The sequence below is a fragment of the Molossus molossus genome, unplaced genomic scaffold, assembly GCF_014108415.1.
Source record: "Molossus molossus isolate mMolMol1 unplaced genomic scaffold, mMolMol1.p scaffold_m16_p_22, whole genome shotgun sequence".
Taxonomy (NCBI): domain Eukaryota; kingdom Metazoa; phylum Chordata; class Mammalia; order Chiroptera; family Molossidae; genus Molossus; species Molossus molossus.
In genome coordinates, this window is record NW_023425358.1 from 31,218,158 (window position 1) to 31,234,375 (window position 16,218).

General features: G+C 52.1%; 1 protein-coding gene across 2 annotated transcripts; it reads left to right on the forward strand.

The window, feature by feature from the left end:
• The first annotated feature begins 202 nt into the window (after positions 1-202).
• Positions 203-13,889, forward strand: TBX3 (T-box transcription factor 3). 2 transcript variants are annotated; one of them, XM_036276828.1, is made up of 8 exons: positions 203-1,528; positions 3,152-3,419; positions 4,339-4,398; positions 4,662-4,808; positions 6,771-6,847; positions 7,930-8,087; positions 9,397-10,073; positions 11,792-13,889. In XM_036276828.1, exons 1-8 carry the CDS (start codon positions 1,140-1,142, stop codon positions 12,245-12,247), a joined length of 2,232 nt encoding a protein of 743 aa, XP_036132721.1. In that variant the 5' UTR covers positions 203-1,139; the 3' UTR covers positions 12,248-13,889. The 2 variants fall into 2 exon arrangements, with proteins under 2 accessions (XP_036132721.1, XP_036132722.1); XM_036276829.1 differs by lacking the exon at positions 4,339-4,398.
• Positions 13,890-16,218: the final 2,329 nt, after the last annotated feature.

Consider the following 16,218-nt stretch of genomic DNA (forward strand, 5'->3'; position numbering starts at 1 on the left):
GCAGTAGTACCGATGCGGCGCTGCGACGTTACAGTTTCCGACACCTTCTTTTTATAACTCGGCTCTATCCCCCCAGCACTCGACCTGTGAAAACCACGCCTATGCAGCAACACAATTGGTCCGAAAGCGTCAAAGAGCCAATCAAGAGGCCCCCGGCTCCCCGCAGCCCAGAGCAGAGCCCGACCTTCTAGAGCCGCCGAGCAGACGCCGGGGGAATTCTAGAGGCGGAGGAGGGTGGCGAGGAGCTCTCGCTGGCTTGCTCGCTCCCTCCCTCTCCTCGCGCTCCCTCTCCCACTCCGTCTCTCTCCTTCTCGCTCTCCCTCTCTCCCCTTCTTCCTTCCCCCCTCCATCCTCCCTACCCTGCGCGCCTGGACGCAGATTTAGGAAGCGAATTCGCTCACGTTTTAGGACACGGAAGACGACAGGCGCGGGAGAAGAGCACGCCAGATTCGGATTGAAACCCAGACACCCTCCGGAGGCTCGGAGCGGAGGAAGGAGGCGGCGGCCAACGGAAGCCGGTGTGCACTTCAAGTTTTGATAGCGCTGGTAGAAGAGGGCTTAATTCAGATTTTTTTTTTTTTTAAGGAAAGAGACTTTTTCCGCCCTCTCGCCGGCGGTTCGAGCCGGGGCCAGCGCAACTGCAGGCGCCCCCTGCGAGAAAGAGGGAGGAAGAGAGACAGGGGGCGGGGGGAGAAGAAGGAGAAGAAAAGGTAAAAAGTCTCCTAGGAGAACCGTTCGCATTTGCAACAAAGAACTGGGGGCTGGGGCGCGGTTCCTGGGACCGAGGGCTGGAGTGTCCGTTCCGAGCTGAGCGCCAGGGCTCGGGCGCGAGCCGAGAGCCTGCTCGCGACTCTCGCCTCCGAAACTGACTTGCAGGAGCGGCTTTTTAAAAACGCAAGGCACCAGGACAGTCACCCCGGCGACTATGTCTCCCGATTGCTCGCCTTGCCCTATTTAAAAGCGGCATTCTCCCCAAAAGACGCTTATTACCTCCCTCCCTTTGAGGTGCTTTGTGATTTTTGCTTTTTTTTTTTTTTTTTGCTTTTTTTTTTTAAACTATGTGCTGCTGTTAAAAACAAAAACAAAACAGCAGCTGCGGACTTGTCCCCGGCTGGAGCCCAGCGCCCCGCCTGGAGTGGATGAGCCTCTCCATGAGAGATCCGGTCATTCCTGGGACAAGCATGGCCTACCATCCGTTCCTACCTCACCGGGCGCCGGACTTCGCCATGAGCGCGGTGCTGGGTCACCAGCCGCCTTTCTTCCCCGCGCTGACTCTGCCTCCCAACGGCGCCGCTGCGCTCTCTCTCCCGGGCGCCCTGGCCAAGCCGATCATGGATCAATTGGTGGGGGCAGCCGAGACCGGCATCCCTTTCTCGTCCCTGGGGCCCCAGGCGCATCTGAGGCCTTTGAAGACCATGGAGCCCGAAGAAGAGGTGGAGGATGACCCCAAGGTGCACCTCGAGGCCAAAGAACTTTGGGATCAGTTCCACAAGCGGGGCACCGAGATGGTCATTACCAAGTCGGGAAGGTAAGCAAGCAGAGGGTCCCCTCCCCCCAAACTCTTGGAGAGTTTTTCCTCCCTTTCTCTCTCCTCCCAGAACAGTCAGTTTGTTAGTAATTTCGGTTTACAGGAAAGCTTGAGGCCCCCAGGAACTGTGCAAAGACTCCCCGGCCTGCCCCTGTGGCAGGAAATTTTAGCTTACCTGGGTGTCTGCAGCCTGGGTTTCCTATGGAATAGATAGAATTTTTTTTTCAGTAGAGCCCAGACATCTCTGCAGGAAGAAAGAAAACCACCCCACTGCAGGAAGTTTCACTGTTCAGACCTTTTTGAAACATCCTTATGGCTTTGTGGAAGTTGTGGGGTTTTTTGTTTTGTTTTGTTTTTGTCTGTTTCATTTTGTGCTCAGAGAAAAACTTAAAGCCCCTTTCTTTTGTGTGGTAGCAAGAGGCCTGACACCAAGTCCACTGGCCCTTTCTGTCCTCCAGACTGGCCTCTGGGTCTGGAGGGGGCCGGAGCCTGTGGCCGCCGGGGTCAGAGAGGAATCGAAGGGCAGCTGGTTTGTCCACACCGCTTCCCGTGTCCCTAATCCGAGGGAGAGTTCAGCAGGCGATTTGGGGATCATCAAGAGTATGTTTGCAGACTCAAGGAGCCAGTGGGGAGACCTAGACACATACTTCTGTTTTATGTGTAAAGATTATCAACCATATTTAACATAGAAGTCCATGCCTAACCAAAACCTACCTGTCACTTAAAATCACTGTGGGTGTTTTTTAGTGGCATTGAAGTCTATCAAGGCATGAAGTGGAAAGAATAAATACAAATAAAATGCCGCTCTTGATGTCGTCAGCTTTCTCTGTCTTTCCAAGTTACATGAGGCCAACGTTGGGCATAAAAATCCTCCAGCCCAGGAGATACATAGCTAGTTTCACAGCAAAGTGATTCCTTTTCAGTCGAGGGTCTAGAATACCAACATTTCTGGGGAATGAACAGTGATTTGGTGGCCCAGCCTTACGGTTTGGGACTGGCCAGGGCAGTTGCGGGAATGTGGTTAGCAGCTCCCAGCCAGACTGGTTATCAGGCCTGAGAGTCCACCCCAAGCTACAAAATTTGTTTTCAGAACTCACCGAAGTCCAGTTTCATTTTTCGCCAGCAGCGGGATTGCTTGTTCTGAAGTAGGGGTGCTTCAGAAAAAACTCGACGTTTATTTCCCTGATAAGTTAAACATTTTCTCATGGATGAGTGGTGGAAAATCCTAGCTTTAACTGACCGCACTTTTAAAATCCTACCCCAAGCGGTTTAGAACTAGACACCCACAGGAAAAGGCTTGGCAAGAGTTTCTCTATAAAGAGGGCAATCTATAAAGTCACACAAGACAGAAAAATATATAAAGAAACGAGGAGACATGTAGAGGAGTGAAATGCTATAATTCCCGTGTTTTGAATCTTGAGACATTTAAAGATAAAGTAAGCCTATTTAAGACTTCTGTGGCAGAAAACAACTTTGCCCCCAGCCGCTCGACTCTGAAACATGTAAGCTCATCCATACATTTTTAATTTGATGTAAATATTTTAGGGTACATAGAGAATTCAACCCAAGGTTCTGCGTGACTTATATATTTATTTTTTCCTTTTCCCGTTTATCTTATTGCAGGAGAATGTTTCCACCATTTAAAGTAAGATGTTCTGGGCTGGATAAAAAAGCCAAATATATCTTGTTGATGGACATTATAGCTGCCGATGACTGTCGATATAAATTTCACAATTCTCGGTGGATGGTGGCGGGTAAGGCTGACCCTGAAATGCCAAAGAGAATGTATATTCACCCGGACAGCCCGGCTACCGGGGAACAGTGGATGTCCAAAGTTGTCACTTTCCACAAACTGAAACTCACCAACAACATTTCGGACAAACATGGATTTGTAAGTTTCATCGCTCCTTTCCCTAAAACGTGCTCTTTTCCTCCCTGTAGCCCCGCAGCCGCTTCCCCCCTGCCGTGTAAAATCGTGAGTCTCTGCTCAGCTCTTCCTCTCTGTGGCGGAAGGTTAGGGAACTTGTTTGATCCGCTGCAGAGTTGCAGAGAGAGGAGTCTGTCCTCCGGGTTTCTCTTCGGAGAATGGAAGGCCAGGCCTTTCTGGGAGAAAGGTGCCTACCGGCTGCTGTTCTGGGGCAGTTCTGGGTCTTGGAAAATGCCTGCCGTGACAGGGAGGTTCAAAACCAGTCACTAAGCTAGGAACTCCACTTTCAAAATGATGTGTGCATAAAGGGTTTCAGCTATGCTGCTTCTCTTTTGAAATCAGCCCAAGCATTTCTTGGGAGAGTGTGAAGGTTCAAAAACTTCTACTACGGGTGATTGCATTTTTGGAAAGACTTTTTTCTTTGACTGGACCGGGAGTGGGCTCAGGTGAAAGTCAGCTTTGCTAGAAATGAGACTGATCCTCGGTATAAAAATGGGGTGTGTGTTAGGAGTGTACACACACACACGTATGTAATCGGTGGGAGCACACTTAGAAACTTTCAGGAGACTTGGATTGCTTGTAAAAGTCCAGCCAAGGACCTTTTGCCCCCGGCGCCTACCCCTCCCCAACATTTCAACAAAATAAACAGTGATAAGCGAGGAATAAGCAGGAAGATTAGGCCCAGGAAGACGAGAAGGGCGCGGAAATTTCTTCAGCGGGCAGGGATTGCGTTTGAAGCCCTTGATTTGATTAAGGCATAAATATTCCTCTCTAGAGTTCAGCCTTTCAGGACTTTAAGTGGATTGGGCTCGTCAATTAGTGGACGCTTAAAGGACTGGATCATTTTGTAAATTAAAATGCATGTTTTTTTCTATCTTTTAAGACTTTGGCCTTCCCAAGTGATCACGCAACGTGGCAGGGGAATTATAGTTTTGGTACTCAGGTAGGCTAGGGTTCAAGGTTCGAATGAACCTGAGATGGTGAGGGTGGGGGGGACCCTTTGGAAACTGATGAGCAGTGTGGATTCTCCAGAAGATAACATTGGTTGGAGTGACAAGCACCCAAAGAGGTGCTCCCTGGGCTCAGTACAACTGTGGTGCCCTCCGGTGGGGTAGCTGTCAGCCTGGCAGGGGTCCTAAGAGCCTGTGTGTCCCGCTAAATCCCGTTTTGCCCTGTGTCTCTCTTCCCCCCACCCCACCCCTGCAGACTATACTGAACTCCATGCACAAATACCAGCCCCGATTTCATATCGTGAGAGCCAATGACATCCTGAAACTTCCTTATAGTACATTTCGGACATACTTGTTCCCTGAAACCGAATTCATCGCTGTGACAGCATACCAGAATGATAAGGTAATTAAAGATTTGTCCCCCCCCCTTAATGGTGATATTTCTCCTGTCCTTTAAGCTGCTTTGGGTGAGGGTGAGGATTGGGATGGAGGTGTTGAGTTTTCTTTTGTGATTTGACTGTTAGTGGAGCTTTGGGGAAAAGGGGCGCTGTACATTGCAGAGGCAGGAAAGAAAAAGGGGGAAAAGAAAACTGACCAGCTAGGATTGAATGCTGAGGGAACCAATGCCAAACTAACTTTGTCAGTGAGAAGCTCCTGTAACCACAGTCTGATGCCACCTGCCCCACCCCCACCCCCGACCAGGGAGGGGGGCTTTCTCCTGTTTGTTTCAAGGTTTATCCTCTTCCCCTTCAGGAAGAAGGATCAAGAAATCAGGTTCTGAAAGGAACCAGCTAAAAATTTAAGGCAAAAGCCAATGGGGATCCTGGGAGAAGAATCCCAGTGGAGATCAGTTATTCTCCCTTAGCCAGAGATCCGGCGAGTAGCTGGTCTGGTTTTTATTACCTTTTATGCTGCTATGTTTTTAATGGTGTGTGTGTGTGTGTGTGTGTGTGTGTGTGGTTGGAAAAACCTACTCTGATCACAGGGTCATACTAATTGAGTTGTCTGAGGCTTTTGAAAGGAGGTGACCAAAGTCACCACTTCATTTGGAGTTTTTTTTTTTTTTTCCTCCCTTGGGCCTGAGGCCCGGGATTAGGAGTGTCCCCAAATGGAACAGCAGGCAGCACCTGGTATGTAAAGTTATGGTGGTCTGAAGGTCATGGGCACGTAGCACAGAGACACAGAGTGACTCTTGCTGCTGATTCACCAGCTTGGCTGTTAGTAGGCACTTGTGGGGGGTGGGGAAGGCCACTGAGGACCCCCCGCCTTCAACGTCTGCACCCTGGTTCTTCGTGAGAGTGCAGCTCAAGGGACAACAGCCTGCATTTGGGGTCCACTTTCGCTAGGTGGTTCCCCTGTGGCCGGCAGATGGGGTGTTTCAGGTATGCTCCTTAGTCTGGGGACTAAGCAATCATGACCTCCTGTCCCTGCATGTCTGGGGCACCGGCATTTACTCCAAGAACAAGAATCCAGCCAGGGGGCCTTTGCCTCCCCTGAGGACCTCTGTCTAGATGATTTTCCCCCCAGAGGGAAAGGATTTGAAAGATTACACGCCACGGCATTTTTCTTCAGTCCAGAGCAGGCATGTTTCCTCTAGACCCAGGTCCCTGTGAATCTTGTTACTGTAACAATAAATTGTAGCAGTTTTGATCAGACAAAGAGACCACGGGACCTTCTCTACCTAATGGCAGGGGCAGAAGCATATAAATGAAAACAAATGTTTCCAGTGGTCATTCAGTCCTTTTAAATCTGTAATTGTCAATATTATAATTCCTCAAGCCCCCGCCCCACCAAGCAAAAAAAACAAAAACAAAACAAAAAAACCAGCCCAACCCACTCCAGCACAAGGATAGCGAAACCCCATAAATCATTCTGTTCGTTTCACAGAAAAAGGTTGGAGAGTATGGTGTGTGTGTTTGTGCGTGTTGTGTTTGGGGCCAAGAAATGTGCCACAATGTATCTTATGATTAATGGCATGGTATTAAAAAAAAAAAAAAAAGGAAAGCATATCTTTGAGATCTACAGGTTGTCCCTTTTGACAATCCTGACAACTTCCATTTCCAAGCCCAAGCTGTTGGCTGCCCAAAGAAAAGGAGGCATTTACCAGGTGGGGTCATTTGAGCCTGGAATCCTGGTTTGGCCCCTATGGGGGATGTAAACCATGGTCCAGTTTCCTCTGCTTCCGATCTCGGGCCCCTCCAAACTTCTGCCAGGACCTCCTCTCCCCGGCTCTTTAACCAGCATATCCCAGTGACATCTGTTGGCAGTCAGATTTCTAGTAAATTGCTCAGTTGGGGGAAACACCAGCAGAACGTTCTAGAAAATGAGGCCAATGTGTCTTCCTTGCTTGTGTGCCCTCCTCTAGATAACTCAGTTAAAAATAGACAACAACCCTTTTGCAAAAGGATTCCGGGACACTGGAAATGGCAGGAGAGAAAAAAGGTGAGCTAAGACAGTTATTTATTTCTCAGATAATTAAGAAAAATCACTCAGCTAGGTCCCAAGTCTCCGCTGGGATGCAGGCACTTATGGGGGGTGGGGGGGTCATGTGCCTTCCTCTGCCACGTGCTTGCTGCTTTCAGCTCGCTGTATTTCCTCAACTGCCTACCTGTCACCTTAAAGGGAATCAACTAGGCCACGCCGTGGTTCCCTGGAAGAAAAGTGTCAGGGATAATCAATTATGTACAGATGCCTATTAATTCCTAATTAATTGAAGTTACTCCTGGGCAGGTCCCAGGAAAGAACTAAGCCATTCACAAGATACTGCGGGATTTTTGCAATCTCATCCTGTAAAAATACCATCAGACAGAACTGAGGCCCGTGGAGAACTCTGTGGCTCCCTCCTTCGTGGGTCCGTGGGTCCTTTTGCTTAAAGCACACAGCTGGGTAGTACGTGAAAGAAACTCTTCCCCTCCCCCACCCGCTTTCGAAGAGTTTCTGAAATCCAGAAAATAAGCCCAAATTTTTAACCCAGTCCCTGAAAGAGGGGCAGGCGTTAAAAAATAATTTCTCACGTCTAAATAGATTTTTATTTTTTTACTCCAATGAATGTGTTGGTGAACCGGTCACAGGGAAGTGCTCTGTGAAATAACCACTTCCTCCCCATCTGAGCAAGCCCTGGGGAGCTGTGGGCTTTTTGTGTTCCAGAGGTGGGTGCCCAGTTGTCCTCCCTCTGTCAGGCTAGCTGTCCAGCTGTCTCTGGCCGGTTCCAACCTCCCTCTCGTTTTTTTGTGTTTCAACAAAATTTCACAACCCAAGCCCATGCCCTTCCCCTAATGAAACCCTGATCTTGAATAAATGCAACCTCGCCTTCTTCCCTCCGACATCCTTGTGCCAGTCTTCTAGAGGGTCAAGAACAATGCCCGGGTCTGTGTGGCTGTCCCCCCGGGGCCAGCAGATGGCAGAGTTAGTGTTGTCCGTGGGCGGCAGGCGCGGAAGGTGTGTGTGCCCCTTGAAGAGGGTGAGACGCGAGGCGGGGGGTGCATGTTCTGCTGTCTGACGCTGGGTGTGGCCTTTTGCTACAGAAAGCAGCTCACCCTACAGTCCATGAGGGTGTTCGATGACAGACACAAAAAGGACAACGGCACCTCCGATGAGTCCTCCAGCGAGCAGGCAGCCTTCAGCTGCTTCGCTCAGTCGTCCTCCCCGGCCGTCTCCACTGTTGGGACATCCAACCTCAAAGGTAAGTCGGCCCGGTCACCTGATTTCTGCACTAAAGGTTTTGGAGGCCTGGAAGCGTTGGGGGCTGGGGCACCTACCAGGGAGCTTGCATTTCAAAAGCTTTGCAGATCCTTCTGGAAGTCCATAAATAGGAGCCAGGGTTCAAAAACAGTGATCAGGGGTGTCCCCTGGCCTGAGCTAGTATAAGGAGCATTCAGAACCTCTACCCCCAAACCTAAGCTTGGCTGTGAGTAAGGGTGGTATGTATCTGTGTATTTCCTCTTAGTGGGGGCAGCTTAGAAGATGGGCCTGGAACACTTCTAGCTTCTCTTTCTGTCTCTCCCGTCCCTGTCTCCAAACGACTACTGACTTTCTGCTGTCTTTGAACACAGAGGGAACTGTGTTGGGCTGGGGGTGGTCGGGGGAGGGAGGACAGGGATTCTCTGTCACCTAGAACAGGGAAGGTGTCGGAGAAAACACCCAGTGATAGGGCAACAACCTATGAGAGGGGATGGGCCACTGGAGATCTGAGTCCCCCGGGGAGGGTAGAGGATTGGGAGGCGACGAGATGGTTCAAATCCCCAGTTGGTTTCCTGTGTTTAAAGAGCAAAGAACTATTTATTTGGAAAGACACACACGCTCTCGCAACGGGAAGAAACCTGTTTTTTACGTTTAATAAAACGAAAGCCCTTTATGTCTTCAATCCATTTAAGCTTTAAACATAAAATGAGATCCCTTTTTCTTTTTTTCTGGTAGGACACCCACAGAGGGTGTGATGAAAACAAAAATAATCTACGATTGTCTGGGGGCAGGTAGGGGCTGCCCACCCGCCGGCTCAGTCTGCAGCCACGGGGCAGGGAGGCTCACTGGAGTGTGTGTTGGGGGCAGGGTTAGCTACTACCCATTCAGATATCTGGGAGGTGTTCCCGCAGTGAGTTTTAGTGTAAGTTCGTTTTTATTTAAAAAAGGTAAATTTGCAATTGAAAGCGAACAAAGGTAGTTGATTTAGTAGGGGCTGGATCCAGGCTGGTAAAAGAAATAGTGAAATCTATTACCGATGTGGAGAGGTGTCTATGGGGGGAGGGGTCAGGTCTATCTAAATCCTTTAAATTCATTATTAGCTTATTGACTCTTTCCACTAATGTTAGGAAGTATCATGATTCCCATTTTGCAGATGAGAAAACTGAGGCCCAAGCGAGGTTAAGGGGCTTGCAGGTATTAACCCAGCTAGTAAGTGGCCGAGCCAAGATTCAAACTGGCGATCTGGCTTCCGCTGGCCCAGATCGGAGCTCACGCCCTTCCGCCACGCTTTTGTTCCCCGCCTTTGGCAGATCTGTGCCCCAGCGAGGGTGAGAGCGACGCCGAGGCCGAGAGCAAGGAGGAGCACGGGCCCGAGGCCTGCGACGCGGCCAAGATCTCCACCACCACGTCGGAGGAGCCGAGCCGCGACAAGGGCAGCCCCGCGGTGAAGGCGCACCTCTTCGCGGCCGAGCCCGGCGGCCGGCCCCGGGACAGCGGGCGGCTGGACAAGGCGTCGCCCGACTCGCGCCACAGCCCGGCCACCATCTCGTCCAGCACCCGCGGCCTGGGCGTGGAGGAGCGCCGGAGCCCCGGCCGGGAGGGCGCGGCCACGGCCAAGGCCGAGGAGGCGCGCGCGCTGCCGGCCAAGGAGGCCTTCGCGCCGCTCACGGTGCAGACGGACGCGGCCACCGCGCACCTGGGCCAGGGCCCCCTGCCCGGCCTCGGCTTCGCCCCCGGCCTGGCTGGCCAGCAGTTCTTCAACGGGCACCCGCTCTTCCTGCACCCCAGCCAGTTCGCCATGGGGGGCGCCTTCTCCAGCATGGCAGCGGGCATGGGACCCCTGCTGGCCACCGTGTCCGGCGCCTCCACTGGCGTGTCGGGCCTGGATTCCACCGCCATGGCCTCCGCCGCGGCGGCGCAGGGACTGTCGGGGGCATCCGCGGCCACCCTGCCTTTCCACCTCCAGCAGCATGTCCTGGCCTCTCAGGTATTTATCGTCCTTCCTCCCGCCTCCTTTCCCTCTCTGCAGCCCCTCCATGTTTCCCTGCCCTTTGATAACCAGACCCTCACCCACTCCCCCTGGTCTAGTAGCTTTATGTGATAATGATGACAATTTCTAGGTGCAAGGTTTAGCTCCTAGATTCATCATAACCTTACCCCCCCCATACTTAAATTTTTATTCTAGGTTAAGGAATGTTGATAGCAGAGTAGGTAGGTGGGTAGTGATACTAACTACACAGAGCTCGTGTTGTGCCAGGTAGTCTTCTAAGTACTAGTTCTATTCTGACTCCAGGGGTCCTATTATCATTTCCACTTTATAGGTGAGGCCCAGAGATGTTGAGTAACTTATCCAAGGTCACACAGCTGGTAGGTGGTGGAGCGAAGGCTCTACCCCAGGCATTCTGATTCCAGGGCCTTTTCCAAGGTCTGTGATTTTAGCGTCAGAGCTGAAATGTCTCATAGGCAGTCTTTCCTCAGGAATTAAACAAGGAGGAGACAGGCCTGGGGAGAGGAAGTGACTCCCTGGCCGGGAACTGAGTCTTTGGTCTTCCCAGCCTGTTCCCCAAAGGGTTAACAGTTTGTGCACACGTGGAAATGCCGGAGTGGAGGGACAGCCTGGCAGCCCCTGTGTGGTTCAGACAGCTGTGCTGGGGCACGGGGCCGCCTGGGAGAGGCTCGGGCTGTTTGCAAAGGCCCTGAGCTGGTGACAAGTTCTGGAGGGGTTTCTGCGCACCTTTGCCTTAGGTTTTATCCGAGCATATTCGTCCCCCTTCCCTGAGCCAAGGGACAGGATGGGCCTCCCTCTCTGGGGGCCGGAGGGGGCTGAGCAAAAGGTTGGTTTCTGGCCTTTCTCAGTTCCTGCCATCTTCTCTGTCAGCCCCTCCTGGAGACCAAGTCATAGGTGGGCAGGTGAAATATGGGCAAGGGGCCGTCTGGGCAATCAAGTGCTAATGGTACCTCAAGGTAAGGGGCAGAAGTGGCCCAGGTCAGGGTCCCTGGATTTTACATGGCCTCTGCCACTTGCTAGCTGATTCCTTGTGCTCTGAGGCCTACCTCGGTTTCTCTACCTGTTGAACACCAGCACAGCAGGCTAGGTGACTTCTTGTCTCTGTTTACAGCAACCCCCCCGCCCCAATTTTCTTTGGCTTGAGATCTTCCTTGGAATTTTTTTTTTTTCTCATCTGTGAAACTTCTAGGGTTGGAGTGGAAGGGAGGGGACCCAGAACGAAACATAATTGTGTCTAATAATGTGTGCCCTCTGGCTCTTACTCAGCTATCACTGGGCCACGCTGCAGCCCCATTTAAAAGGAGCAGCACCTGACCCCAGGGGAGAACTTCTACCAGTCCTGTTGGCCAGCCGCCCTGCTTAGCATATTGAAGGCATTAGCTCATTTAATGTCCACAGAGTTCCCAATAGTATATGAATTATTTAATATTTCCCTGGTGTTCTTTCTTCCTATAAGAAAGCTGAGGCCCGTGGAGTGAGGTACCTCCCCTCCAGGGTGACACAGCTAAGGTTTGGATCTAGAGGAAGAAGTCCGTGTGCGCTCCCCTCCCCCAACCCCGCCCCCTCCCTCCCCAGGGAGCGGGAACAATGACTGGCTCGAGGTCCCCAGGTGGCGGCGGTGAAATCCACCGGGCGGGCCCCTCCCCCGCGCAGCCCCTCCCCGGCTGACCCGCTGCCTGCGTTTCTTCCTTCCCCAGGGCCTGGCCATGTCGCCTTTCGGAAGCCTGTTCCCCTACCCCTACACGTACATGGCCGCCGCGGCCGCCGCCTCCTCCGCCGCGGCCTCCAGCTCCGTGCACCGCCACCCCTTCCTCAACCTGAACACCATGCGCCCGCGCCTGCGCTACAGCCCCTACTCCATCCCGGTGCCGGTCCCCGACAGCGGCAGCCTGCTCAGCACCGCCCTGCCGTCCATGGCCGCGGGGCCCCTGGACGCCAAAGCCGCCGCCCTGGCCGCCAGCCCGGCCTCGGTGGCCGTGGACTCGGGCTCGGACCTCAACAGCCGCTCCTCCACCCTCTCCTCCAGCTCCGTGTCCTTGTCGCCCAAACTGTGCCCCGAGAAAGAGGCGGCCACCAGCGAACTGCAGAGCATCCAGCGGCTGGTCAGTGGCCTGGAAGCCAAGCCCGACAGGTCCCGCAGCGCGTCCCCCTAAACCCCTCCCCAGAAAAGTCTCTTCATTCCAGTCCAGTCACGTCTGCAGTGCACTTTGTTGGATGTAAAAGGAACCACGGGCGTGCGGTGTGGTTAGCCCTGCGTTGTGCAGTCCTGTCTGGGAAGGGGTGCCGGACTCCCTGGAGAGAATGTGCTAGAAACAAGCCCTGTCTTCTTGGCGTGGTTTATATATCCGGGATCTGGCTCAGATTCTGGGGGCTCAGAAACGTCTGTTGCACTGAGCTGGCGGGGGGTGGGGGTGGGAGTTAAAACAGGTCTGTCCAGAGCACCTCCAGGAGGCTGTGGTCTGGGAACCTGGGAAGGGAAGAACCAGGCCCACCAGGAGGGGGTGTGTTGAAAGCTTTTTTTCCCAGTGCAGATTGATATATTTTTTTCCTTCACCGTGTCAAGTGGAAACAAAAACAAATAAAATTAAAAAAAAAATACCGGGGGCAAATGAATACGTTAACATGATTCTGTTTGTGAAGATTAAAACCTTTTTAGTGACTTGCCTATCAGTTCTAAATAAATTACTAAGCAGCCTTGTTTTGGGGGGCGGGAGCCAGCCTTGTTTAGTCTCTATTACGATAATCTGTGTCTTTTTAATATTCTTGTGATGTTTTAAGGGCCACTGTAGGTCTCTTCTTGCATGTTCCACAGTGATGTATTTGTGGTTTTTCATTTTGAATGCTTGCTTTTAGAGAGAAAAGAACATGACCCCACACCCCTTCCCCAGTTCTCACGGGCAACCCCAAGGGGGAGGATTTAAAGGGAAGGGGTGGGGAGGACACACAGAAATGAGTTTATTTTATCTAAGCTCCGTAGCAGGATTCATGTCTGTCTCTGGCAGTTTTTTCTCTTTCCTGTATATGCAATAACAAGGTTTTAAAAAAAAAAATAAAGAAGAAGCGAGACTATTAGCAAAGTATTTATGTAATTATTTGATAACTCTTGTAAATAGCTGGAATATGAATGCTCGGGAAATTAAACTTTAATTTATTGACATTGTACATAGCTCTATGTAAATAGGATCGCAGCTGTTAGGTTTTGTGTTCTTGTTTTCCCCGTAGTCCGTTTTAGTCCAAGGTCACAGTATTGCTTTTAAAACTAGAAAACACACTTTCTGCACCAACACCAACACACTTTCAAAAGAGTTGTCTGCAAAAAAAAAAAAAAAAAAATTTTTTTTTTCTTAATGTCCAAGAGTGAAGGAAAGTGTTATTGCCTATTTTATCCAGAATTGGGTAAGTGGTACCACTTCCCAAACTCCACTTTAAATTCCTTAAAATGTAACACCTTACCGAGCAGTTCTGAGGTTCTTGGGGGGACGGTAGGGTGGGGACTGCGGAGGCTGTGGTTTGACTTTCTAATTTTTCTTTGTATTTGTATTTGCTAGTCTCTGATACCGTCTAAACGAAGTGGAATTGACTACTGTCTTCAATATTGATGGTGTTTTGAATTGGTGCCTATAGAGATATATTCACAGTTCAAAAGTCAGGTGCTGAGATGGTTTAAAGACAAAAACTCATGAAGGTATATTTTGTGTTATAATTGTTGATGAGTTCTTTGGTTTTCTGTATACCCCCCCCCCACCTCCTCTTTGAAACATCATTGAAATTTCAATAAATTTTTATTGAAATGTCTTTGGGCCTTGTACTTTTTTGGGGGGACCTTCTGGAGTCTTTCTCTCCTGGCTTACTCTAGTCCCTTCCCTTCGCCTTTAAGTAATTAAGACCGCCCCCACTGAACCAAAATGAGATGTCACTCAAGTTACAAAGCTAAAAACAAAAGTCCCTTACTCCGCGGAGGGAGCCGGCTGCTTCAATCTGAAATTACTTTGCCTTTAAATTAGGGAGCAAAACGAGAGACGGAAGGGGCTGATTAGAACTGGATAGAAGAGCAATTTCAGATGCTTCAGTTTTAATGGAAAAAGAATGCTCCCCTCCCTCAGTCAGTGTTTCCCACACGAATCCGACCACAAATACATTGGAGGACTGCGAACGTTTTCGTTTTAGCCTCTGTCCCTTTTCACCTCGATCTGGGGAATCCAAGTGAAAAATACCCTTGCACCAGCGTGCAAAACAAAACCTAGCAGGCTCCTCGCAGCCAGCCCCGGCTCGGCAGGGCGGCCGTCCCCCGGTGGTTCGGAGAAGTGGAGGCGACTGCTCGCCCCCCGTGCAGTCCCTGGTGTCTCAGATTGGACCAGACTGACCCAAGGCGCCCAACCAGGCCCCGTCCCGAAGCCTGCATGCAAAGCCAGCTCCGCCAAGCTTGGCTGTGTCACGCGAGGGAGGAGGCCAGTTTTCCCCGCATGGGAAAGGTAATTCCAGGGCGCATTTTTGACCCCCGCCAAGGGGAAAGTCACCCAGGAGGCCGGCACCCTCCTCCAGTTCTCCCCTCCAGCCTCCAGGCTGTTTGAGGAGTTGCCTTTTGAAGTCCAATTTATCTTTGAAACATTCAATAAAAAACGGAGAGGCAGTGACAGTCTTGGTCTAGCCTTGCCACCCCCCGCTTCATGTCGGAGTTGTGTGTGTGCGCGCGCGCGTGGTGGGGGGCGGGGGGGCGCCATGTACGGGAAAGTTCTCGAGGCTTTTCTTGCCCTGAGGGCCATGACGTGAGGACCCAGCCGGAGCCTGCCTGGCTGCTGCCCTCCTCCCCCCTCCCTGGAGCCCGCCAGCCCGGCCCCAAGTCCCTGTCACCTTCGAGCCTCTTGAATGGCCGGCGAGCAGGAGCCCTCCTCCTTCATCCCGTACTTGGGAGGGGACCGAGGTCAGGACCCTTTGGAGAGGGGAGCAAAGCCCGTTCCACCTCCAGCTGGGCACGTGGGGAGTCCCACAGCCTCCTCTGTTGTTTCCAGGGGCGGGAGGGAAAACAACCGGGGGAGGGGAAGTGCGGGGTCTGGGGACCTTGGGGAGCTAGCTCCCCGGGGGCCGGAGATTTCCAGGGCGCGCGTCGGTTGTTACCCGAGATTACCCGCCCTGCTGCTCCCCTGGAAGGTGCTAGTCGGCCGGTTGCGCCCAGAGGCGCTGTCCCGAGTGGGGAGCAACAGTCTCAGCCTCAGAGAGGGAAGGAATGCTTCTCTTCCCCGGTGCAGCTTGCTCACCTCCTCCCCACCCCCACCCCACCCCAAATTCTCGGACAGTGCTCCGGCGCGCGTCCAGCCTCTCCCCCAGCGGGCAGCTTTTTCTTTTCTTTTTTTAAAATCTCTTTTGTATCTTATTTGTATACAGTGATGTTAATGAGTAACTCTTGTGGCGCTGATGGACGGGGGGTGAACGGCTCGCAATCTCTCTGGATTTCGTTGCCTATTACTCACCTGGCGCCGGTCGCAATCTCGCCGCGGGCTTTATGGTGGCGGCGGCGGCCGCGGAGGCCACTCAGAGCCGGCGCCTTCGCCTTTTTTCCGGGCTTCGAGTGCCACCTATCTGTCTGACCCACGAATGCGCCCCGGTGGCCGCTGCCTGCTCGGCACCCAGAGCCTCCCGGTCCCGGAACCTGGCCACGTCACCTTTGCCCCTTCTCAGCCTCGCCACCCCCGGCCTGCGCTCCCCTCCTCTCCCTCTCCCCCCGTCCCCCGCCCCCGCCCCCTCCCCAGCTTCGGAAGAAGCCGCAGTCATCTCTTTCCTGAATATCACTTTCCCTCCTGTTGGGACCTCAGATGAGAAAAACAGCCCTCACCGACTCTGGGTTTCCAAAGAGCGTAAGGAAATTCAGTGAGGGGACCCTTTCTCCTAATTTTCTTGCCAAGTACCTCGTGGCTCCGTGTAGAAGTCTCCAGCAGTTCCCCACCCTGCGGGCCAGGGGCTACCCTGAGCTCCTGCTGGGTAGGCGGAGGGTGAAGGTTCCCCTCTCTCCAACACACAATTCAGATTCTACCCTGGATGCAACTGCTCTTTGCTTCCATGCTCACTTTCTTACTTTATAACTTTGGGTTTTTGTTTTTTTTTCCTTTTCGGTTTTTTCCACTGGCCG

What these genes read in the sequence shown, in the direction of transcription:
- TBX3 (XM_036276828.1), top strand. Translation starts at nt 1,140, where the DNA reads ATGAGCCTCTCCATGAGAGATCCGGTCATTCCTGGGACAAGCATGGCC. An exon ending in AATGGCAGGAGAGAAAAAAG is followed by an intron (nt 6,848 to 7,929) that starts GTGAGCTAAGAC and finishes CTTTTGCTACAG; the next exon opens with AAAGCAGCTCACCCTACAGT. An exon ending in TGGGACATCCAACCTCAAAG is followed by an intron (nt 8,088 to 9,396) that starts GTAAGTCGGCCC and finishes CGCCTTTGGCAG; the next exon opens with ATCTGTGCCCCAGCGAGGGT.